General features: G+C 45.3%; 3 protein-coding genes across 4 annotated transcripts; 2 read left to right on the forward strand and 1 right to left on the reverse strand.

Moving 5' to 3' along the window:
* Nucleotides 1-532: 532 nt before the first annotated feature.
* tinf2 (TERF1 (TRF1)-interacting nuclear factor 2) lies at nucleotides 533-5,535 on the forward strand. Its single transcript, XM_084166027.1, has 9 exons — nucleotides 533-805; nucleotides 1,384-1,586; nucleotides 1,841-1,939; nucleotides 2,114-2,209; nucleotides 2,417-2,651; nucleotides 2,773-3,634; nucleotides 3,944-4,011; nucleotides 4,170-4,255; nucleotides 4,570-5,535. Exons 1-9 carry the CDS (start codon nucleotides 778-780, stop codon nucleotides 4,687-4,689), a joined length of 1,797 nt encoding a protein of 598 aa, XP_084022153.1. The 5' UTR covers nucleotides 533-777; the 3' UTR covers nucleotides 4,690-5,535.
* A 253-nt stretch (nucleotides 5,536-5,788) lies between these two features.
* On the reverse strand, nucleotides 5,789-9,220 carry LOC311132738 (dehydrogenase/reductase SDR family member 4-like). Its single transcript, XM_084166036.1, has 9 exons — nucleotides 9,127-9,220; nucleotides 8,440-8,582; nucleotides 7,999-8,176; nucleotides 7,723-7,824; nucleotides 7,268-7,338; nucleotides 7,141-7,192; nucleotides 6,903-7,037; nucleotides 6,675-6,730; nucleotides 5,789-6,332 (listed from the first exon to the last, which is right to left on the reverse strand). Exons 2-9 carry the CDS (start codon nucleotides 8,577-8,579, stop codon nucleotides 6,218-6,220), a joined length of 849 nt encoding a protein of 282 aa, XP_084022162.1. The 5' UTR covers nucleotides 8,580-8,582; nucleotides 9,127-9,220; the 3' UTR covers nucleotides 5,789-6,217.
* A 4,772-nt stretch (nucleotides 9,221-13,992) lies between these two features.
* On the forward strand, nucleotides 13,993-25,453 carry efs (embryonal Fyn-associated substrate). Of its 2 annotated transcripts, none has more exons than XM_084166020.1 (8): nucleotides 13,993-14,077; nucleotides 14,690-15,061; nucleotides 16,283-17,713; nucleotides 18,931-19,050; nucleotides 19,796-20,788; nucleotides 20,975-21,049; nucleotides 22,437-22,694; nucleotides 23,054-25,453. In XM_084166020.1, exons 2-8 carry the CDS (start codon nucleotides 15,050-15,052, stop codon nucleotides 23,234-23,236), a joined length of 3,072 nt encoding a protein of 1,023 aa, XP_084022146.1. In that variant the 5' UTR covers nucleotides 13,993-14,077; nucleotides 14,690-15,049; the 3' UTR covers nucleotides 23,237-25,453. The 2 variants fall into 2 exon arrangements, with proteins under 2 accessions (XP_084022146.1, XP_084022147.1); XM_084166021.1 differs by lacking the exon at nucleotides 13,993-14,077 and adding an exon at nucleotides 14,269-14,571.
* Nucleotides 25,454-25,666: the final 213 nt, after the last annotated feature.

A 25,666-nucleotide genomic window follows, 5' to 3' on the forward strand; every position in this document is an offset into this window, starting at 1 on the left:
CGTTTGCCGCGTTCAAAACAACTTGGAACTCGGAAATCTCTGGCTTTCGACAACTGTGCGTTCAAAACAAGTGGGAACTCGGGGGGAAAAAACGAGCTCCGACAGGGAAAAAGGGATTTGAACGGTCAGTCGTCCAACTCGGGAACTCGGCCTCTTTCTAGGGCTCTTTTCCGACATTAAGTTCTCTGACGTCATGATCCCAGTTGTTTTGAACATGGCAAAAGACCCAAACGGTGTTCCTTATGTCGCGTTCAAAACAACTGGAAACTCGGAAAAAATGAGGTCAAATCATGACGTCAGTGATCGTCAGGTCGGAAAGTAGGAGCTCTAGAACGAGACCCGAGTTCCCGAGTTGGATGACCGTTTAAATCGATTTTCCCATACGGAACTTTTTCCGAGTTCCCTGTTGTTTTTGAACGCACTGAATTAGGAAGTCGGAGATTTCCCAGTTCCCAGTTGTTTTGAACGCGGCAATACTCCGACGGTGTCCATCTTCCCATCACTAAACGTCACATCCTGCAAGAAAGTCTTTGTGGAGAAGGCGGGAGAACACATTGACGATTGTACATTTCAGGAATAAAAACAAACTTTCAAAGTCAGTGTAATAGATACAGAACTTTAAGAGTTGCATATTTTCAGTTTGTATAGATTGTTAATCACTGTTGTTGTAACCCCGTCGTTAACAATATCAGAATAAATACGTTGTTAGCATACAACGTTAACTATCCTAGCTAGCTAAGTATAGAAATCTAGCTACCTAAATTCGGACGGGACGATATGGCAACTAAGAAGTCAACTGAAATGGGTAATTACCTTTGAATATATTTGGTTTCCAACCGTTTTTTCTTTGCATCGACACTAGTGAACTAGTAGCTACCAACCATTGACAGTAAAGACACAGTAACTGTGGCGGGCTACTGTAAGCAGTTCAGAACAATCCAAACCCGATAGTTGCCAAACTAGCTTGTTAAACCATCTCTTTTATCAGTAGCAATTAGTCTCTTAAAGCAAGAACGCTAGTCAGTGTTAGAAAAATCAGTGACATTGACAGTTGCCAGACAGTTTTACAACCCAGTCAATAAATGATGTTGTCATCAACCATTAACTAGGCTAAGGGCTTGTAGTAAATGGTTACTAACAACAACTACTTGAATTTGTATCATTTTGCCCAATATTGTTTGTATTGATGTGTGTCGTTACTGTGGTAGGAAGTTGTCAGTAATATGTTGTTTTTGAGTATAATTTTTATTCCAATAAACAATCATAACAATGTGCCATTGATATCATATCAAACACATTTTAACTAAAATAGGAAGTTCTGCTCAGTAATCGAGGAATTACTTAAAGAACAACCAGTCACTCTTCCCTCTCTTTCCCCCTCAGATGTCTCCCTCCCCTTATCTTCCTTACGCCTCCTGGCCCCTCCTCTCCGGCTGGTCTCAGCTGCCATGTGGAAGGTGATAAAGGAACGCGATGTGATGCATTATGGGACGCTGGAGGAGTTTGTGACCTCAACCTGTGAGACAATACCTGGCTTGCTCACATCTAGACACCAGGCCAAGCTGGCTCTGGGGCTGAGAGCACGGGTGGGTGAGACTTGTGGGACAGTTATGTTGTAGTGAAAAGGGGTTGTATTCATTTGGCACCTAACGGAAGAAAACAAACTGAAACATGGTGGGACTACATCAACTTGTCCAATAAGAAAGGCTCAATTTCGTTTTCTGTTGCTATGGTGTATCCTAATGAATACGACCTTGTATGTACAGTATGTGCTTCCACTGTATGAGCTGTTGTCTACCTCTGTTCAGTCCCTAATTTTACCGTCTCTGGTCATTTCTAGCTGATCTTAGAACTGTGCCATGGCCCGGACCCACCAGATCCAGCGGTTATCCTTCCCCAGTTGGACAGGATCCGTGCCCCCACCCCTTCCTCTGCACTGGTGAGTGACAGTCAAATACTGACCTCTATAAATCAGCAATTCTCTGTACCACGAGTGTGGTATTTGAATGGGCCTTTATCACCTTTTTAACACTTCATGTTTTTCCCAAGAATGATTTTGTGAGAAATACAGTATGTTTGCTGTAAGTTATGTCTTTGCATACCTATGTTGCAGAAGAAGGATGTGAAGATTGAGACAGCAGTCACCAACTTACATGGCCTGGTGGAAGCTCTCCTGAGAGACCCCGCAGAGAGAGCACTGTTCTACAAGGTGAGACTGTGTCCTCCCAGATGCAATGTTTCAATTAACAGCTTTTATTGAGAGACCAACGAATGAGGAACTGTCCACAAACTCTATCTGCCCCCCCCCCACCCTTCTCTCTCTGTTTGTCTCCCTCTTTCTCTCCCCCTTTCTCTCACACACTCACTCTCTCTGTTTGTCCCTTTCTCCCTCTCTCTTCTCTCTTCTTCCCTTCAGGTGGAGTTTCCTTCAGAGTATGGCCCTCAGTTTGACCAGGAACTGGAGAAACTGCTGTGGGAGTTCCTGCTCAGAATGAACCAACTTCTCCCAGTGCCTAACCTGGCTCAGACAGTGTCCTGGCTCACTACTGCCCCTCCTGTCTTGGAGGAGTGTGCGCAGGCTGCCTCCCAACCCCAGCTCCTGAGGACCCTGCTCCAGCACCAGATCTGCCTGGGACACCTGGATTCTGCGGGTGGGTCTACGCAGGGTGTGTTCCAGGCCGACTACATTGGAGTCGCCAGCCATATCTCACGACACCTGGTTAGGTGTTTTAACGTATCAGCTAACTTCATCAGTCTGTTATCTCCTTTCAGCTTCTCTTCCTCCGTGTATGGGTGACTCCATCCTCTCATCCCTGTCTCTCCCTCCCTCTGGAAGATCTCAGCAAAGCGAACAATCAGGATATAAGCCTGCCTTTGTTGCCACCCCAAGCCCTCGGACTTTAACCCCATTGACCAATCACAGACAGACACAAAACAGGTCATTGCCCATCACGCCTGTGATTGGTGGGATTTGCAATGAAGACCTGCCAGTCATGGCTTCTGCCAATAAGAGGGCAAGAACTTGCAAGGAAGAAGTTACTATCCAATCAGATTCAAGAGAAGTGGAGGAGGAAGCTGAGTCAACGGCGAGGTCAAAATATACTGAGGTGGAAAGTAGGGAAGAGGAATCTGACGAGGAGGTGAAAGTCATGAGAAGAGGGAGGAAGAGGAGGAGGAGTGCGAGAGATAGAGAGAGTAAAAGAATGCTCAGGAGAGGGCGTGGGGAAGAGTTAGTTACAGATGGAGAGAGTGAAGAGAAGGATACGACGAGTGGTATAGATGAAGAGACTGAGGGAGACCTTCTAAGGGACTGTTTGGTCCAGTTGGGGATCGCAGGCCTCAAGTTTCCGGAAGACCAGCGCCTCTGCTCTTACATCACATCCTGTCTGCGCAACCAACCCAGAGTGCTCATCCCCCGACTGACTTCCACAGACATCACCGCACCTGTGAGGTCGCAACCTCCTACTCCTTCCCGCAGCAACGGGACACCAACAGCAGGGGCAGGGAGGTCTCCATGGGGACAGAACAACAGGCCGAGGATAACGGCGCGTCGGATTCCTTCGACCCGGCAACGGAAGTTGAATGACAGCTCATTGACCCTAGATGTGGAGCTTCCAGCATCAGCTGACAAAGAGTAAGAGAAAGACAGGTGCTGATTTAGTTAAACAACCAATAATAACTTCTTATACTAGCCTGGTTGTCAGATCTGGCTGTGTTTTTTTTTTTTTGCCAACTCCTGTTGTTCATTGTCATCTCATACATGGTATGACGACATACAATTGTGGAATTGATTAAAGCACAAACAGATTTGGCAACTAAACTAGTAAAATACCATTAGTACTAATACAAAAACTAGAGCCATAATGATTGATTGTGTAAAAGGATGTCCAATAACTGAAATGTAGGACTTTTACTCATCATTGTTACACCTCCCATTTTTCAGGAACTGTGTCTTTCCTTCAGTTAGCTCTCCCTCCATTGTCCCTCTGCCTCAAACGAGAAGAAGCACAGGTAATATCTCCCCACCCCCAAAATATGAAACATTTCTGTGAGCATGAACTCATAGTTGTACTGTTTTATTAATTAGTTTTGTCAGTGCACTGGTAACCTAGTAACACTCTTAGATTGTTATTTTAAGCCTTGTGTTTTTCCATCTTGTCTCCATCTAGAAATGCTGACCTCGCCAGTAACCAGTGACACTGATGACATCATTGGAGATTCAGAGGATGAAGCGACAAAGAATTTCAAAGGCAGGGTAAGAAGTGATCCTGTTGAAGCTGCTTTAGAATATCGAGATGCACGTTTAGTTCTCTCATGTTCAGTAGGTTACATCGTAACAAAACATTTTCAACTGAGGACAACAAAAAAGTTAAAGTACTATTTTATTGTTTCAAAATGTTGCCTCTACTGATCATGACCCTACTGCTGTTATTGTTATGATCCAATATCATGTTTGGCATATATTTTTAAAATGGCCACAAACCAATTTCCCATTGTGGGATAAAAAGTGGACTACTACTGCAACTACTACCACTACCTTGTCTTTCTAATGTGCTCTGTCTCCCCTAGCTGTTTATGAAGCGTTACTACAGGACCAAGCACGACACCTATGTACCCACCCTCAGGGAGTTCTGGAAGCCCGGCCTGGCCCGACGCAACCTGCTGTCTCCTGGCAACGGACACAGATGACACACGCATCCATGGGGAGCAAAATATGAATTGTATTCAGTAGGTGGAAAACGTTTTGAAACAGGAAGGGTACCATCTGAACTTTTCCAATATGAACACAGATTTGTTTCCTGCTGCAAAAACATTTTGCTACGGTTTGGCCAACTGAACACAACCATGGTTGTAAAAGTGAATGACTGGCAGTTTTAGGATTCTTTGTATCTGAATCACTTTGCAATAAGCATTATTTTAAAACCTGTGGGACTTTTATTTTGAAATCAAGTGGATTGACCTATGTCACCAATACTTTACAACCTGTGTGTTGTAATAATAGTCAAGAGTTCAGCTGTGCCAGCACATTTTATTTTAGGGGTCATGGTAATATCGAGACGTTGATAACTGAGGCAAGAGCTTTCACATATTGGTTGAGAAGTTTTGCTAATGTATTTTTCCATTTCCAATTATTATCAATTATAACTCTGACAATTAAGTAATAATTGTCAGTTAAATTGTTCAACAGATTATTTCAGCTCAATATATTCAGATACTGATGCCTGGTTGTGATAACTGAGACAACTTGTAGAAAATAGTTTTGCTAATGTAGTTTTTCAATTAAGTATTTGTCAAATATGTCCATTCATTTACTCTATTGCACTGTAAATGAGTGGTGTTTTAATGTGTACTTTTTGTATCTTGTCATCTAACCTTTCATACAACCGTATTCTAATAGCTGTAATGACATGACAGATTTTCTGATCACGAATCAAATGTAAATGAAGCATCTGCCAAATAATTTAGTAGTACCTTTGTCACATATCCAATGTCTTTATTACTGTGTAAAGAACTACAATAAAATGTATTAAACTATTTTGGCTGTCTTTTTATAATTTACATACACAATTCTCTTGGTTTCACTAATTCCCATGTAGGTCCCCTGTAGCTTAGTTGGTAGAGCATGGCGATTGCAATGCCAGGGTTGTGGGTTCGTTTCCCATTGGGGGCCAGTATGAAAATGTATGTACTCACTAACTTTAAGTCGCTCTGGATAAGAGCGTCTGCTAAATGACTAAAATGTCAATGTAGTTCTGTATTAATGAAGTACAATAATCAAAAACATGAATAGCAGTGTAGTCCTTTTTATTAAGGCAATGTAGGTATAGTTCCAAATGGGATGAGATTGTGGGAGTTAAAACTGGCCTGAGTTTGGACCCTAAATGTGAGCTCAGAAATGCTTACAATGTGCTGTGACGGATCTTTAAAACATAGTAAAAAAGATGCCGTTTATTCGTTAACTCACTGCATGGTATAGTGCCCACTGAAAAACATACCCAGAAAGAATATCAGCAGTGGTGTCAAGACTGTCCACTTCCCCATCACTTCCTGGCTTCGAGTTCTCAGGTCATTAGACTTTGAGAGGAAGAAATTACTCTGAAATGTATAGTGAATCTTCCTGTCTTACAGCCCATTATTATATTACAAAAGCATTGTTTCCTTTGAGTGTCACAGTCAGTGTTGCCAGATTCTATTAACACTTTCCAGCCGATCAGCCTCACAGTCTGCAGCTCATCCCTCCAGTCACAGTGATTGTCTCTCCAGTGATGTAAGACGCGTCCTTCGAGCACAGGAAAGCGATTACTCCACCTATCTCCTCTGGCTTGCCAAACCTGGGAGAATAATACAAGAATGGATGTCTTTTTTGTATGAAATAACCTTATGTGACAAGGTGGTAGTTGTACATGCTACGATTATGCATTTAATTTGTAATATTATTTTGTTTGGAGTACTTGATGAATAGTGTCGGAGTACTTAATGGTGTATGGCACTAAAATAAATCAAATCGATCATCAAACACTACATTGACCACAATACAACACACAGACCGTGTCACAAATTCGACCAATTCAGTCACAATGAGACGTGGCCACACGTCACTAAAACAACAACACTTGAGGGTAAGAATGTAACCTAAACTAAGCGATACACCCAAGAATGAAGTTGAAGGCAACCTTTTAATGCTAAGCTGCTTCTTGAACTCGTCCACAATGTCTTCGTCCTGCCACAACTGAGAGAGAACACAGAATCGTCAAAACTCCCTTCTCGCTGTATGTATTATAGAAGAAGACAGGGAAACAAAGGATAAATGTGTGACAGGAAGAGGAGTGAGGGTAAGTAAATGTGAAGAGAAAAGAGTACACAGGTAAAGATGACAGAATAGAAAGGGAGGGGGTCCTCACTGCTTGGCTGAAGGTGGTCTTGATGACGCCGGGGGCCACACAGTTGACCCGGATGTGGCACTGGGCCAGTTCAGGGGCCAGGGCTCTAGTTAGTCCCAACAGGGCCGTCTTACTCACGCTATAAGGGCCCAGGGCCTGGTGGTGGGGAGGTCAAAGAAAGTAAGAATTCTCCATAACAATGCAAATGGTCTAATGATCAAACCAAGAAGCATTTAGAGGGCAAATCAGAAGAGCTTACCTGCATTGGCTGGTACCCAGCGACAGAGGACACGAACACAACACTCCCACCCCTGGAAAACAGACATGCCATGGACATGCATTGTTATAGCTCACAAAACACTTTCCTAAATATTTCTCTCTCTTACCCCCTCTTCTCCAAGTGAGGCACCACCAATTGGGTCATAAGAAAGGCCGACTTTACATTCACATCCAGGATCTGTGTGAAGTGCACAATATAAATCAGCTGATATCGCAACACTCTTTTGGATATAGCTCAAATACCACTTTTCTCATATGCTATCATCCTTCTCAGGCTCAATGAAACTACATCTTCTTAAATGTATGGTTATTTTATACATTTTGTGTTTGATTATTTAAATTAGTGTTTCTTAATCCTGGTCCTGGGGACACAAAGGGGTTCACATTTTTGTGTTTGCCTTGGCACTACAAACCTGATTAAAATCATCAACGCTTGAGGAAGAGTTGATCATTTGAATCAGGTGTGTAGTGCTGGGGCAAAAACTAAAATGTGAACCCTTTGGGTAACCAGGACCAAGATTAAGAAACACTGACCTAGATAATAGGGGTGCCAGCCACACACCTTATCCCAGACTGCTTCTGTAGAGTCCATAATGTTTCCAAAGAAAGGGTTGACTGCTGCGTTCGAAACAAAGATGTCCACACCACCACACTGTTCCACTGTCTGAACATCAAAACAGAAAATAATAACACTGAAATTCAGTTTAGGCTTATGACTGATGGCTGTGCCTGTGATTATGTATTAACAGTCTCCCTGTATAAGGCCAAGCCAGAATTATCAATTGATGTCTACTCTGGATGCAACTGTTAGAATGGGATCAAAATGTATGGACTTTACCATGTTAACCAGTCTAGCTCTGTCTTCACTATTCCCAACGTTGCAAGTCGTCCCGGTCACTTGTATCTTTTCACTCTGCAGTAGTGCCACGGCCTTGTCGACATTTGACTGGCGTCTGCTACTCACCACAACGTGAGCCCCTCTCTGCCCTAGAGCCTGGGCTGCAGCCAAACCGATTCTGGAAGAGATGCCACAAGTCTCAGTCAGTAGAAGAAAGAGGCATGTATATTTTGCATGATATACTGTAGGGCCGAGCGTTTTCCTGCCAGCATGACCTAATCATGGAAAACTCTGGCCCCTATACTGTAGATATACCTTAGTTAAACAATAAAGGCTAACTAGGTGACCAGATTTTTTCCAGGTCAGGCAAAGTGGAGAGCAATTCAGTATAAACAAATTAAATACATCCCCAGCAAAACGGTTGGTACAGCTATTCCTTACCCATCTGTGGAGGCAGTGACTATGGCAACCTTCCCTGCAAGACTGCTTTGAGACCCAGCGAGACTGACTCCTGACATCTTTCTTGTTTGACCTGCGACAGGATTGGTCAAAAGGCACCTGCTAACAAGACACCTCAGCATTACCTGTAAAGAGAGAACATTTCTCAATGCACACACATACAGCTCACAAATTCAGGATGCAAAACACAACTGAACCTTTCAAAACATAAAACGGACATCTTTTTTTATATCACGGATAAAGCAATGCAATAACTAAGGTAGCCGATTAAACTCAACTCCAGGATTTACGATGGAGTTGTGCGGTCACTAGTGTTTTTGTCAAAAACTACTGATTTCAGCACTCAAATAATAGCCCGCAATTACACTAATCACCGCTCAACTCCATCGTAAATCGTGGAGTTACGTTTAGTCTGCTATAACTAATGGAGCTAGTAACTAAGACATAAACTGTATTTATTGTAGTTGTCAAGTGGTCGACGAGTTTGAAGAGATTAAATTAGGTGAAAGTTGAATTGTGCAAGCATGCGACTACAACAGCCTTTAGTTTGTGCTGAATTCAAAATGCAAAGAGATGGCCTTCCCTTCAACAACAGCTACATGAAAAGCCAATAATCAAGGTTTGGGCGTAACGTTGGTTTATATATATAACATTTAAAAAGTAGTCTACCTCTGTTTTTGAGTCCGTTCAGTCCAGTGACAAAAACACGAGTTTAAAGACGAGAGACACAGCGTTTCCGGCATTTTTCCAAAATAAAAGTCCTACCCTGGGTTAGGCCACCAGTCCAGAAGGTGGAGAATTTTGCCATTTTCAAACACCCGAAACAGCTTTTTCCTGCAATATAAAGCCATAATCATTATGCTTAATTCAATGTATATATTTCAAATCAAATCAAATCAAATGTTATTTGCCACATGCGCCAAATACAAGAGGTGTAGATCTTACAGTGAAATGCTTACTTACAAGCCCTTCACCAACAATGCAGTTTTAAGAAGAAAAAAAAGTATTAAGTAAAAAATAGATAAGTAAAGAATAAAAATAACAAATAATTAAAGAGCAGCAGTAAAATAAAATAACAGTAGGGAGGCTATATACAGGGGGGTACCGGTACAGAGTCAATGTGCGGAGGCACCGGTTAGTCGGGGTAATTGAGGTAATATGTACATGTGGGTAGAGTTAAAGTGACTATGCATAGATAATAAACAATGCAAATAGTCTGGGTATGATTAGCTGTTCAGGAGTCTTATGGCTTGGGGGTAGAAGCTGTTAAGAAGCCTTTTGGACCTAGACTTGGCGCTCTGGTACCGCTTGCCGTGCGGTAGCAGAGAGAACAATCTATGACTAGGGTGGCTGGAGTCTTTGACAATTTTTAGGGCCCTCCTCTGACACCGCCTGGTATAGAGGTCCTGGATGGCAGGAAGCTTGGCCCCAGTGATGTACTGGGCTGTACGCACTACCCTCAGGAGTGCCTTGCGGTCGGAGGCTGAGCAGTTGCCATACCAGGCGGTGATGCAACCAGTCAGGATGCTCTCGATGGTGCAGCTGTAGAACTTTTTGAGGATCTGAGGACCCATGCCAAATATTTCCAGTCTTTTGAGGGGGAATAGGCTTTGTCGTGCCCTCTTCACGACTGCCTTGGTGTGTTTGGACCATGATAGTTTGTTGGTGATGTGGACACCAAGGAACTTGAAGCTCTCAACCTGTTTAACTGCAGCCCCGTCGATGAGAATGGGGGTGTGCTCAGTCCTCTTTTTTTTCCTGTAGTCCACAATCATCTCCTTTGTCTTGATCACGTTGAGGGAGAGGTTGTTATCCTGGCACCACACGGCCAGGTCTCTGACCCCCTCCCTATAGGCTGTCTCATCGTTGTCGGTGATCCGGCCTACCACTGTTGTGTCGTCGGCAAACTTAATGATGGTGTTGGAGTCGTGCCTGGCCATGCAGTCATGGGTGAACAGGGAGTACAGGAGGGGACTGAGCACGCACCCCTGAGGGGCCCCCGTGTTGAGGATCAGCATGGCAGATGTATTGTTACCTACCCTTACCACCTGGAGGCGGCCCGTCAGGAAGTCCAGGATCCAGTTGCAGAGGGAAGTGTTTAGTCCCAGGGACTTTAGCTTAGTGCTGAGCTTTGTGGGCACTATGGTGTTGAACTTTGAGCTGTAGTCAATGAATAGCATTCTCACGTAAGTGTACCTCTTGTCCAGGTGGGAAAGGGCAGTGTGGTGTGCAAAAGTAGAGATTGCATCATCTGTGGATCTGTTGGGGCAGTATGCAAATTGAAGTGGGTCTAGGTCTTCTTGGATAATGGTGTTGATGTGAGCCATGATCAGCCTTTCAAAGCACTTCATGGCTACAAACCTGAGTGCTACGGGTCGGTAGTCATTTAGGCAGGTTATCTTAGTGTTCTTGGGCACAGGGACTATGGTGGTCTGCTTGAAATATATTGGTTTTATAGACTCAGTCAGGGACATGTTGAAAATGTCAGTGAAGACACTTGCCAGTTGGTCAGCGCATGCTCGGAATACACATCCTGGTAATCTGTCAGGCCCTGCGGCCTTGTGAATGTTGACCTGCTTAAAAGTCTTACTCACATCGGCTACGGAGAGCGTGATCACATAGTCATCCGGAACAGCTGATGCTCTCATGCATGATTCAGTGTTGCTTGCCTCAAAGCGAGCATAGAAGTGATTTAGCTCGTCTGGTAGACTCGTATCACTAAGCAGCTCGCGGCTGTGCTTCCCTTTGTAGTCTGTAATAGTTTGCAAGCCCTGCCACAACCGACGAGCATCAGAGCCGGTGTAGTACGATTCAATCTTAGTCCTGTATTGACTCTTTGCCTGATGGTTCGTCGGAGGGCATAGCGATTTGTTATAAGCGTCCGGGTTAGAGTCCCACTCCTTGAAAGCGGAAGCTCTACCCAGTGCGGATGTTGCCTGTAATCCATGGCTTCTGGTTGGGGTATGTACGTACGGTCACTGTGGGGACGACGTCATCAATGCACTTATTGATGAAGCCAGTGACTGATCTGGTGTACTCCTCAATGCCAGCGGAAGAATTCCGGAACATATTCCTGTCTGTGCTAGCAAAACAGTCCTGTAGCTTAGCATTTCCTCATCTGACCACTTCCTTATTAACCGAGTCACTGGTGCTTCCTGCTTTAGTTTTTGCTTATAAGCAGGAATCTGGAAGATATAATTATGGTCAGATTTGCCAAATGGAGGGCGAGGGAGAGCTTTGTATGCGTCTCTGTGTGTGGAGTAAAGGTGGTCTAGAGTTTTTTTCCTCTGGTTGCACATTTAACATGCTGGTAGAAATTAGGTAGAACGGATTTAAGTTTCCCTGCATTTAAGTCCCCGGCCACCAGGAGCGCTGCCTTTGGATGAGCGTTTTCCTGTTTGCTTATGGCCTTATACAGCTCCTTGAGTGCAATCTTAGTGCCAGCATCGGTTTGTGGTGGTAAATAGACAGCTATGAAAAATATAGAAGAAAAATCTCTTGGTAAATAGTGTGTTCTACAGCTTATCATGAGATACTCTACCTCAGCCGAGCAAAACCTTGAGACTTCCTTAGTATTAGATTGTATGCACCAGCTGTTGTTTACAAATATACACAGACCGCCACCCCTTGTCTTACTGGAGTCAGCCGTTCTATCCTGCCGATGTAGCGTATATCCCGCCAGCTGTATGTTATCCATGTCGTCATTCAGCCACGACTCGGTGAAACATAAGATATTACAGTTTTGAATGTCCCGTTGGTAGGATATCCTTGATCTTAGGTCGTCCATTTTGTTTTCCAATGATTGTACGTTGGCTAATAGGATTGATGGAAGAGGCAGATTACTCGGTCGCCGTCGGATCCTTACAAGGCACCCCGACCTACATCCACGATATCTCTGTCTCTTTCTCATGCGAATGACAGGGATTTGGGCCTTGTCGGGTGTCTGTAGAATATCCTTCGCGTCCGACTCGTTGAAGAAAAAATCTTCGTCTAATACGAGGTGAGTAATCGCTGTCCTGATATCCAGAAGCTCGTTTTGGTGATAAGAGACAGTGACAGAAACATTATGTACAGAATAAATGACAAATAACGCGAAAAAACACACATAATAGCACAATTGGTTAGAGGGCCATAAAACGGCAGCCATCTCCTCCGGCGCCATCTCCCCCATTTTTTCTGTATATCTAAGCATACCTCTTGAGCTGTCCTCCTGACTGTATCCTCCTAAATATGCTTCTCTGCATCTCTGCTAAAATCTGGGTAAAGATTGAAAGGAATGTGAGTCTTATTCAGTACATTTAGTTATTGGTTGCTTTTCTAAAGTCTACCAACCTTGCCAGCAGGCATGTCAGCTAAGATAGCTAGGCAAGATAGCTACTCTAACTTGATTGATAGCCTGAAATGACGTTGTGGTAGCTAGTTATGAGGTTGGGAGATTGAGAAACTATCTGGGCTAAACAGGGCAAATCTGAGGGGGCATGTGCACCTGTGCCCCATATTGGCATGATGCCGCTGCTATTGACGGCTTGTCTGTGTCTTGCTATTTATTGCTGTGTAAGCTACATATAGCTTGCTTAAATAGCTGCATGTAACTCCCCTCCTGAAAAAAGAACATGATTGCTAGACAACCTTTTTGTGTCTTGTGTGCTTATGTTTGCAATAGCCTATTGTTACAACAGACAAATAACAAAGTTTGTTTGAACTGTTTTGTGTACAAGTGGCAGTAGAGTCACAGAGTGACGGAGCAGCAGCTGAAGGAGGTAGACTAGTGGATCCTGCATGCGCAGAAATCTCAGTATTTTTGCCACAGTAAGTCTGGTTCAAGAAAATCCGGAATCGCAGCCACTATGTTTGAAAAAAATTGTCAAGGTTCCGGTCTGTGTAAGTGGGCGTTCCCTGTCTCGCGTGCGCATGCTTTCCCGCGTGAGACCAATGGCTCTGGTCTACTCTCCCCACCCGCCCCAACCAGAAAAAATTAGCCAGTGATGTCTCGCTTCTGGGGCTCCATCCTCAAAATCTTGCCCGTTTACCGCAAGAGGGTTGCATTCAATAGTGTGTATAAACACTGGATGTCTGACAGGGGGCGCTGTATTGAAGCCAAATCGCAGTCATCTTGGTACTCCATTGTAAAACATTTTTTGGGGAAGCTATATAATTTCACTTATTTATGTCTACATTCGTTTTCGACACGTTTATTCTATTACAGACACCTGAATGCATACTTTTAAAGTATATTATGTTAGCGAAACATGCAAATAAAACAATGGAAAATATATTTAAAATATTTTTTTGAGAGTACTAATGTTACTGTCCCCACTACAACAACAAAAATACTTAAATACATGTAATTTTGTTCTTGAAAAATTTCACTGAAATACTGTAGAATTCCATTCATTCCTATGGAGGACTGCTCCGACTGGGAAGTGCCAATATGTCCGACTGGTGGCTTCAAAGCCTCTCAATGGCAATCTGCAATCCAGGGTTTATGTACATTATTGATCGTATCCAATTACGTAGTCCTTCTCAGGAGGGAGAGAGAAAAGAAAAACCTCGTTGGCCACAAAGTCCCTCGGCTGAAATAAGGGAATGCTCGTTATCTTTATTTTCTGGAGCATTAAGGGTAGGTACGCTAGCTAACAAAACAATAAGTGAGTGTAATTTGAAGGCTGACTGAAGTTTGCTCGCTAGCGAATGCATTTTATGCCCCTTTTTGTTGTGCCAGCTACTGCTGTAGCTAGCAGCTAGCTAACGTTATAACGTTACAGTAGCAAGCTAGCTAGCCTCCATCGATTTGAGATACGTGGATAATGTTGGCCAAATTGTTAGCTAGCAAAATCTTGGATATGCATTCTTTTCGTGGTATATTTTAATTTGATCAGCGAGAGGGTAAGATGCTTGCTAACATTAGGGGGCTAGTTAACGTTAGTTAGCAAATATTGATGTAATCAGTCATATCTATGTCATGGTCTATGATTTTTACTGGATGATCCCAATGCCTGGCACTGATACAACCTCTGAGTAGCTGACTTTATGTCGTAAATTAAGTTTACTCAGCTCCACGATATTACAGGGATCAAAATGAGACCTAGATGTGTGACCACAACATTGGATATGGTAAGAATAGTACTGAAGTTATTAATTGGTTATAGATAAAAGTGGTAGACATTGACATCAAATATTGTTTACAAAGTAACAGGACATAAATAACTGATCATCATATTCCTCTGACTAGGATTCTCCTTCAGTGGTTATCAGGAGTGTGATCTAAAGATGACATCACAATCCAGCCCAACTGGCTTTTCTTGACAGTTACTGTCAACAACACTGAGCCAAGAAGGAGCAGTTCAATCATGCCCTCAACACAGAAGAACCCATTGGGCTTTGGCGAACGAAGAAAGCTGGACATCTCTCAACCTTTGCAGCCTTGAATGAGGCTGGTGGTGTTTCCCTTGAACACAACTTGGATCGTGTGTTTGGACTCTTCAGCAGTCACCAGTTCACCTCTTGGATATAGATGGAGGAGGACCCTGTCTGCTTGTGAGCTTGTCTGACCCAACATCCTGACAGGAGCACTGCCTGAGGAAGAGCAAACATGTCCCTCTCAGTGAGTATAAATGGTGTATGTGTGCCTGTGTGTGTGCACGCTTTTGTATGAGAGATGGTGAGTAAAGCGGGCACAGATGGAAAGGCACCCAACTGGTGACATGGCACTATACTGCTGTTTCAATCCAGGGAACTGTTTGAATACTTAAAAAATGAATGATCCTTTCTTCTTTGGGAGAATCACAATGACGTAACTGGATCGGGTGGGTGTAAGGACATTTGGCTGAAGTGATCCCTTCGTTTTTCTCATCAAATACTGTCAAATCAGTGATTACGTCATTCAGGGAAGGGAGGGAATGAATGAAGGATGCGTTTTTAAGTAATTGAACATTGCCCTGTCTTCCATCCACTTGAGCTGGTGTTTGAGTAGAGCTCTCATCTCTGGGCGGTGTGCAAACCGTAGCAATGTGTTTTGCAATAAGAAAACAAAAATCTGTGTTCTAATTGGACAAGATCTGACACTATTTTCACTTTGTTTGAAAACGTTTCCTTGACTGAACATGGCCCGGGCTCAGCTTGTCTTTCTATAGCCAATCCCCAGGGGGTTAGGGGTTTGAAAAGGAGAAGATGAGAGGAGGCCCAAGGGACGGCAATTAAACCCCAAACTAGGGACAGATGTTGCCTACCTCCCTCCCTCCCTTCCTTTTCTCATTACCATTTACTCCTCTTGTCTTTTAAATAATTGACCTCCGTCCTCTCACTGTCTCTTTTCTATTCACCCTATAAGTAAGCACTGTGTGCAGTAACTGAATATGCAGTGATTCAGCACTTATATCAGTATGTATTTATTCATTATGTGACTGTGCTCTGAATGACTCTCTCTCTCTCTCTGTCTCTCTCTCTCTCTCTCTCTCTCTCTCACACACACACCACACTGTTCTGTTTTGCTCCTCCCACCCCATCTTTCTCTTCTATTCACTAAGACTGTTATACAATTAGCTATTCTCATTCTCTTTCTTGGCATCAAGTCAATGCATTTGTCTATGTCCAGGCCAGTCAGTATGTAGATGTGTGCTTCCCAGTGTGAAGTCAGGTCATTTCTGTCTCTGCATGCATTTCTATCATCAGTGTGTATGTGCCCCTATGAGTAGGGCCCAGAGTTTTTCCAAACCACGTGACTTAACTAGGAAAAACTCTGGGATAGTGATGATTGTTTGTGAATCTCTCTTATTTCTGAGTAATTACTGTGTAATAAGTTATTTCTTTGTTATATATTTTTCAGACGGTGCTGGCGAAGGCCCTGTTTGACAATGCAGCAGAGAGCCCTGAGGAGCTGGCCTTCCGGAAGGGAGACATCCTGATGGTTCTAGAACAGGAGCAGGGAGGGGGTCCTGGCTGGTGGCTCTGCTCCCTCCACGGGCGCCAGGGCATCGCCCCCGCCAACCGCCTCCGCCTCCTCCACACTGCCCCCGCCCCGGGGGCCGACTCCCGACCCCCCAGCCGCGCCCCCAGCGAGGACTCTGTGTACCTCTCCCCAGGCCCCCTGGCCCGCACGGCAGTCTCCACAGAAGATGTGGACGGGGTCTACCGCACCCCACCTAGCCTGGGGGAGGCCCTGTACCAGAGCCCAGGGGCGGTGCCTGTCGCCTCTAGACCAGGGGTGCTCCGGCAGGCCGAGGTAGGGGGTCGCCCACGCTCCCGCTCCAGCTCCGGCACACGCCCCTGTCCCGATTGGGACGTTGGGGTGACGGGCCGCCCCCGCTCGCCCTCCCTCCGGTCCAGAGGCACAGACTCAGCTGGGAGCCTCTACCAGACCCCCTCCACCCCCACACCTCTCGGGCCCCAGCACCACAGGGGTCTGGCTGGAGACCATGGACCAGAGAATGTCTACCTGGCCCCCAGTGGGATGCCTCGGGCGGTGGGTCTAGCTCCAGAGGGGCCAGAGGACAACACCTACCTGGTCCCCAGGGAGACTGTAGCGGCGGTAGGCCACTCTGATGGCTGTTACCTGGTCCCCAGAGGGACTGTCCTGCCCAGCGAGGAGGTCTACCAGACCCCCACAGGAGGGGCAGCCGGGGGGGCTGTGTCGACCCAGGTTACCCCCATCACTACTAGGGTCCTGGAGGCTCAGAGCCTCACCCCTTCACAGATCAACGGGGGCGGGGGAGCCCCCCTTAAGCCCCTCACCCCTCAATCCAAACTGGCACAGGACACCCCTGGGATGATGTACCAGACCCCCACCCCTGTAGGAGCAGGGATTCTCAGGACTCCACCTGTCCCCGCACAGGGATCCCCCAAACCTCAGTTGAAAGGGGCGACCCCCAAAACCCCAGGGACCCCCGGTGGTCAGGGTGGTGTGCCCTCCACCCCTCCCATCACCAGGGGGAAGCTAGCTCCTGCTACCCCCCTCAGGGGTTCCCCTTTGCTGGCCAGAGCAGGACGGGGACAAGGCAGGGTGCCTGGATCCCCAAACTTTGCCCGTAAGCCCCCTCCTCCAGCCCCTCCAGTGAGGGGGGTAACCAGAAAAGACTTGCCCCAATCCGGAACCCCTGTATCCACCTCTCAGCCTGTCCTCTCCACCCCCCAGTCGACTCCTGTACCCCAGCACCGGGAGAGCAAAGATGGAAGGATGACGTCGGATGAAAAGATGCAGAATGGGCAGAATAAGAAAGGAGAGGACAGAGAGTGTGATGATGAGAGCCTGGATGAACAGGTGCGAGAGAAAGGGAAGAAATTAACAAGTTCAATGTCGCTGCTCTCCTTCTATCCTTCCCCTCTTATTCCCTCTCTTTCTCTCCACAATCTCTTGTCATGATTAGGCCCCAGAGTTTTTCCCTGTCAAGTCATGTATTCAGGAAAAACGCCAATCCTAGTTAACCACTAACCACGTTTCTATCCACAGTTTTAATGCGAGTAAAGTCATACCGTATTATTTAAAAAAAATCACGACAGCTGTGATGGAAACAGGACGTTTCGGTACAACTTGATAAATGCACAGATAATTTGTTCGTTCGACATGGTGGGATCTTTTTGTGTCAGTAAAATTAATTATGTGAGAAATGGCGGTGGAAACTCCTTAATGTGCAAATATTGATGTAATAACCATCATATGGAAGTAAACTTGGAGTTGCGATGACATGGTGTGTGGGCCTTCCACTAGGACTCAGGAAAGCATGCAGTTTATTACGCTACAGATGAAATAAGTTATGATGAACTTCACAGGGTGGTGAAAGTGCACAGTGATGCTTCTTTCCAATAAATATAAAGGGTCTTATTCTGATCGATGCTTGACTGCCGTTTGACAAATACAAATATTCTCACTTTTATCCATAATAATCTCATCATGTAGACTAGCCTACTCTCACAGCCTACCTGCACTGTATCAGCCAGCTGTTGGCTAGAGCCCACGCGGCAAGACCAGAGTAGGCACATTTGCTACTTAACAGTTTTTGTGACAAAATGAACGGTAGAGTTGAAAATGCGATGGAAACACATTGAAGATTCGATTTTTATTCGGTACTACCTTAAGCGAAAAATCCATTTTGTGTGCACTACATCTTCACACACTGGTTTTTATCCACAAGTCAGCATGGTTGAAACACACCACTGGTGGGAAAATCTGGCGCCAATTGGATGGAAACTTAGCTTATGTCATTTACATTTGACATTTACGTCATTTAGCAGACGCTCTTATCCAGAGCGACTTACAGGAGCAATTAGGGTTAAGTGCCTTGCTCAAGGGCACATCGGCAGATTTTTCACCTAGTCGGCTTGGGGATTAGAACCAGCGACCTTTCGGTTACTGGCACAATGCTCTTAACCACTAAGCTACCTGCCGTGAACGATATATCTGACATTGTGACCTTGTGCTTATAACAAGTGTATAACGGTCTTATAACATGCTGTCTTGTGTTCTGCCTGGTCTCCTAGGTGTATGATACTCCTCCCAGCAGTAGGTGGCAGCGGCCGGCCCCAGCAGCACTGTGTGACGATGAGAGCATCTACAACACCCCCCGCTCCCTTCCCCCACACACTGACCTAGAGTCTGAGGTCAGTCAGAATCCATCCTCTACAGTACAGATACCATCTGTGGTCCTCTGTAGCTCAGCTGGTAGAGCACGGCGCTTGTAACGCCAAGGTAGTGGGTTCGATTCCCGGGACCACCCATACACAAAAAAAAATGTATGCACGCATGACTGTAAGTCGCTTTGGATAAAAGCGTCTGCTAAATGGCATATTATTATTTTTATTATTATCTGTCTCTCCTCTCTCACTCCCTCTTTTTCTCACTCCTCTCTCTCACTCCATATTTCTCTCCCCCTCTCTTTATTTGTCCCTCTCTCTCTCTTCTCCCCCCCCCCCCCCCCCTCAGCTCTCAACTTTCCCTCACCTGTTCTTCCCTCTCTCAGCCTCTCCCTTTCCCCCTCACTCCCCCCATCCCTCTCTCTCCCTGACCCCCGCTTTCTCTCTCAGCTCTCAACTTTCCTCCACCTTTTCCTTCCTCCCACAGCCCCTCTCTCTCTCTGCCACTCTGTCACACCTGTTTCGCTGTCTGCTGCAATCCAGTCTGTCTGGTCTGAATACTGCTGCTGCGATTTTCTCCCTGTCACACCCAGCTGTTTATATTGCAGTGGGAATGTATAAGCCAGGCTAAACAGTCTCCTCCTCTTTTCTCCTCCCTAGAATATACATGCATAACAGACAGTACTAATGACCTTAGAATGACTGATTTAGAATGACTTCAATAACGGTAATGGGAGATCTCTTTCTATCTTTCTCTCCTTCTGTCTCTCAGGTCTATGATGTTCCCACCATAATACTTAACACATCGTCAGACCCCCAGCAGCAGACCTACAACGCCCCAACTTCTGTTATTACTGATGAATCGGAGGAGGACGTTTACAGCCTCCCAACCCTTCCTGGCCTACCCCTGGGCCTGGGGGACATGTCCACCATCGCCCCCTTGGAGGAGACGGAGCACGGCCAGGTCTACTCTGTCCCTGGCTCAGGGAAGAGGGCTCCGCTTGGGCTAGGCGAGGGCAGTGACCCGGGGTCTACCTCCGAGCCGGACTGTGGCATCTACGACATGCCCGCTCTCACCCTTGACGTGTTGCCCTCTTCGACGATGTCGACGTCGTCTTCGTCTTCCACACGTCGGTTATCTGTATCCAGTAATGGGTCTGGTGACGTCCAATGGAGGACCTCGCTTACGGGCCTTGTCCAATCGGTGCTTAGCTCTGCCTCGGGTGCACCTGCCTCCTCGAGGGACCTGGCAACCTCATTGGCTGAGATCCTGTCCGTCTGGAAGTCAAGTCAACCCAGTGAGGTCCCTCCCCCTCTCCAACAGGCTTGGGCCCGCCTTTCAGACCTACTTCCTGCTTTGTCCGCCGGTGGCCACGCCCCTCCGTCGGACACTCTTCTCTCTATGGTCCAACGAGCGCTGGAGGACTCCACCATCCTATTTCAGACCCAGGGGCGGCCCCGCCTCCCTTCCCAGGACTCCCTCTCCCGAAGACCCCTACCCGCCCTGCCCGTGGCCGAGGTGAAACCCGTAGGGAGTGGTATGGGACCACGTAAGGGTAGCTGGATCCAGGAGAGACCCTTACCCCCCACCCCCCAGCCGGCATTCCCCCTGCCCCCCGCACAACCCTCCTCTGTGACCATGTCCATCACTGTGGGGCAGAGCGACGGAGAGGAGGGGATGGGGAACGAGTACGCAGGAATAGGTCTGACCCCCGCTCCGGCACCACTTCCTCTTGGAGACAGTGTGGGATACGTGAAACTGCAGGTCAGTGTTCAGTCTTGCTGGCACTTGTCTGCATTTTCCATTGCGTTTTACTCATTAAGCAGACACCTTTATTGTGCGCTTGCTGGATTGTTTTATCCAGTAGTTTTAATAGACAATATCTGCCGTCTGGGCCCATAGCTGTGTGTGTAAAAGTGATGTATCTATCTCTTATCTTTTCATCCTCAGGGAAAGCCAGAGCCTCGCTCAGATGCCCAGACAGAGAATAGGTCAAACCAGACCCTCCACACCACAGAGCCTAGGGTAAAACACACATAATCATTCTCACACCACACGTACTGTCCAATTGTCACACAAACGCTCACACAATCTCATTCTCTCACACACACTCCATTTTCACACCAATCACCACACAACATTCTCACTTTCACACCACGTACACTCACTACACACTCAGAAGAATCATTGATTCTCTCTGTGTATTTACTGATGAGCTCTAACCAATGTTCCCTCACATTTTTTGGGGCACTGAGCAAATTTTAGGTCTTGTGAGCGGAAACTTGAACGTTGTAAGAATTGCATTGTGTTGTATGATGCAAGAAACCACTTTACAAATTAAAATAAATTATTATTGTCATACAGAGAATTAGACAATGTAGGCTACCCCTCTGCCTATTGGCTTATTTGCATATTCAAGCCTGTCTCAAAATACAACACTGTCCCTTTTTTTAAAGACATAAGCTTTTTACCAGCCTGGCTTTTCAAAGATAGCTTGAAATGTAGCCTATACGTTTTGTGCTCTTGTAGGAAGCAGTAACTCCCCTTAGCTGACATATACTTATCAATAACTGGGCTAATAACTTGCTAACTAGCAAAGAATATCAACAAATGTACACACGCGCGCTGCACTGCGCTCCGATCTGAACTGATCTGAAAAGCGCATTCACACGCGGGTGATTCAAAGACTGCTCGTGGGCTACCCCCGGCAATAGAATTCTACTCTGTTGTGCTCTAGCTCTGCCTACAACGAAAATCACAGACAAAATGTTGCAAAGTTAGATTTGTTTTGGTTTGTTGCATTTAAAACGTGCTGAAATAATGTTGATTCGATCACAGAAAAAACGTTGGTCTATATAGTCCAAACTAATGGGGCGAACTCAGTGAAGTTCAATCTCTTGCGTCTCTGCTCGGCCTGGCATTTCTTCTGCGCGGCAGTCCTGGAGGAGGTGCGCAGCCACGCACGCACTCAGCTTAGAGGGAACATTGGCTCGGACTGTCCTTCAGTCCTTCAGTCCAGTGACTCAACATTGATCTACCTAACTGTTGACAGTAAACCTGCTCTCTCTGTGTCCCTTTATCCAGTTTCAACCTGCCTGGATTAACTCAACTTGTTTACCTTAACAGTATCTCTCACTAAATCTCAACGTCTCTTTCGTTTCTCTCCATCTTTTCTCTGATTTTCCTCTGTCTGCCTTTTTTCGCTCGCTCAATCTGTAGGCTTAGGTTGCATCCACTTGCATCATAGGCACACAACAAGAGGCCATCTGTGATTCTAAGAATTTGACATAATAGACTATTGGGGCCCATGACACAATAAATGTCAGTTCCATGAGTGACCATGTTCATTCTTTACCCAAACAATGATGGCTCTATCTCACTCTGTCTCTTGTCTGTCTTTCTCTCCACCCAGTTGAGCCCCTCCCCTCCTTTGCCCGTCTCCCTTTCTCTGGAGGACTCAGAGTTGCTCTCCTTCTACTCCTCCCAGTCTCTATCCCACCTCTCCTGCCTGGCCGACTCCATTGACGTGCTCTTCAGCACCGTGCAGGGGAACCAACCTCCCCGCGTCTTTGTTTCCCGGGGGAAGAGTTTGATCGTGACGGCACACAAGCTGGTGTTCATTGGGGACACGCTCTCCCGCCTCCTAACCTCTCCTGACCTCAGGGCAAAGGTCAGCACACATTTCATGACAGGGTTGTGTTCATTAGGGCACACTGTAGCAAAGCATTTTGCAATGGAAAATGAAAACGAGCCATTCATATTGAACGAGTCAAGGTAGTCCCTCTCTGTTTCATTCTGTTTTTCTTCCGTTTGGTGCCTAATTAGCACGACCCTGCATTTCATTCCAAATGTAGGGTTTGATATGACATAGCAAGATAAAGAACAGCTTGCAACAGAATTCATATGAGATTTAGGTCAAGGTGACAGGCATTAGGGACAAGATTAGGGACATTTAGGTAAGATTAAAATGCATATTGTCCTATGATGAAGCCATAATCAATCTCTATTTGTCTTTGTCTCTCTCCGTAGGTCACAACCTCAGGTGGGCATCTATGTCAGGCCCTGAAGGCTGTCGTTGTGGCAACGAAGGGGGCAGCCCAGAACTACCCATCAGTCGCTGCCACCCAGGAAATGGTGGACCGCGTGGCCGAGCTGTCACAGCATGCCGCAGGCTTCTCCGGCCTGCTGCAGCGCCTGGCGGAAATATCTTGACAATATTTCTTCAACTTTTCTTCTTAAAACTTGTTTACAATACATTTTCTCTCTACTTTGAAATGCCTTAGTTGTTGTTACATTGTGTTATTATCTTTCGAATTGAACGGTTCGACGTTTGAAGTAAGTGAGGTTGAATCATAGAATTTCAGTCCAGAAGAACTCAGATCTGTGCCTCAAATCGTCACCCAGTTAGATTTTGTGTGCGTGTGTGTTCTTGGTTGGCCTTTTGTATGTTTTTATACCTACTCACTTCTGGGTTTTTGGTGCCAAGCACACTTTTCATCTTGTGTGTCCTGATGATTGATGATGACTGTTTTGTTTGAACCCTGTTTGTGACATTCAGTGTCCCTTGTGGGCCACTGTATTATGGGAGTCAGCTTATTTCTGTTCGGTTGCCATTATTTCTTCTTACATTGACATAACCGTTTATTTTATTTGATCTTTGCATCTTTATTTATTGTAAGTAACCCTCCATCCCCCTCTCCAAAAATAGCAATTGAGTCTCACATCCTGGTGTTGTTTGTTGGAGCTATGGAGGAGAGCGGGGATAACTTGATGACGGTGCAGGTGGTGGGTCTGTATGTAAATGCCATGACAGCTTTGCTGTGTGTTTCTGCCTGGGCTTCCGTGTTGCATTGGAGAATCAAATGTCATAAAACAACACTTAAAAAAAAAACTTTAGGATGTAAACCATAGGAGTTTGAAAGATGGCTAAATCAGATCTGGGACCAGACTACTCTTACCGCTTCAGTTTCCTACCTTGCAGTCTGGAAGAGCGGGATGGAAAAGAAGAGAATATGAGTGTTAAACGGGATTGAGATGGAGGGAGATGAGATGATAGATGGAGCGATTTGATAGAGAACCTGAGGGGTGTACTACTCTGTTGTGAAAGGAATGATGGTGGAGCAATAGAGCGCTTAGTCGGTCACGTTCTTTCCCACAGTAAGGCCACCAAGTGAAAAACCTGTCTGCAAACTTTTACTTGTCTACACCTGTTTCGCTTTCCATTCACTCACTTGTCCCCCTCTCTCCTTTTCTTTCGATTTCCCACACGCGTTTCAACTTTCGTCACACCCTGGCTTTCCCACACAGCTGCACAGTCCCCTGCATGTTGTCCAAAGGATGAGAAAGAAAGGGTTGTCTTTTGTCTAATCTATGATGGTGGCTCCCAGACAGACATGCTGGCCTACTCTTGCCTGTGCCTGTCTGTGTTTTCTCTCCAACTCTATTGTCAGTGAGCCCTTGTGAGCTATAGTAAACATGTGGGTTGCAGACATGCCAAATAGGATATTACTGTAGTGCGTGTGTATCTCCATAAAGTTCATATCTTTGTTTCCATCTCTCTGCTTAAGTCTAATCTCCTGTTTTGCACCTGTTTAGTGCTGCCTCTGATAGGCTAGGTACTAGTTTGGCCATATTCGTTCTTGGGTTACTCCTATCCAATCCTCTCAGATCCTAATAAGTGCATAGGGGGGTAAGGGATAGTGGTTCATTTGGGATTGGGGCGCAGGCTTCTAGGCTTTCGTGTTGTTGAAAGACACTAATTGCCCTGCAAACTCAATGCTACCACCAACACCCTCACTAGTATAGCTGTCTCGAAGTCTATGCAGCAGTGGTATGTTGGTGATAGAGGATAAAATGAACAAAGATGCATCAGTGCCAAAAAAAGTACGAAGAACTTTCACCAAGCTCTAGTGTTATGCCTTTGAGCGCTACCTAGTGGAAGGTAGCAGTATTTCTACAGAATGCCTGCCTGCACAGCGCACACCACATCCATGGCCTGATAATAGAAAAGCAGCATCATCATAATAATAATTGTATTTATTGATCATTTTGTATTTGCTTTATGATCTGCATGGCTTTAAGTTGCTTTATTTGTTATATGCACATATTTAACAGGGACATTTTCACTTCACACAGTGAATTACATTTTACTACAATAATGGTTAAAAAGAACAAGCTGAGAAGAGCAGTTAGTTTGATTGAGCTATAATGTTTTTTTGCCTTCTTTTTTTTGTACCAGAATATATTTTTGAAAGCTTTTCGTTGTGTAATTAGTTTTTACAATAAAGTGAATTTGTTGGTATTGACTCCATGGCTAGAAAAAGGCATATAGATCTATCCAGTATACACTTCATGAAAGTTGAACACTACAATGATGCCTGACTATGTTCCCCTCAAAAATGCACAAATACATTTGTACAATTACATTTATTGTTCTGTCTTGCTGTGGATTATTTCTGATGAAAATATGTCTATGTATTTTTAAAAAGGTGTTTCCGTTTTCATGTTTTTTAGTCCACTTTTTTCTGACATATTGTGCACTGTCTGGTTCTGGAAAGGGCGTCAATTGCACTCACATGGATAAGTTACGTTTAAATCATGGAAAGTTATTTATAATATTTGTTGAGATGTTAACAAGGCTAG

The sequence above is a fragment of the Coregonus lavaretus genome (assembly GCF_964263955.1).
Source record: "Coregonus lavaretus genome assembly, chromosome: 7".
Taxonomy (NCBI): Eukaryota; Metazoa; Chordata; class Actinopteri; order Salmoniformes; family Salmonidae; genus Coregonus; species Coregonus lavaretus.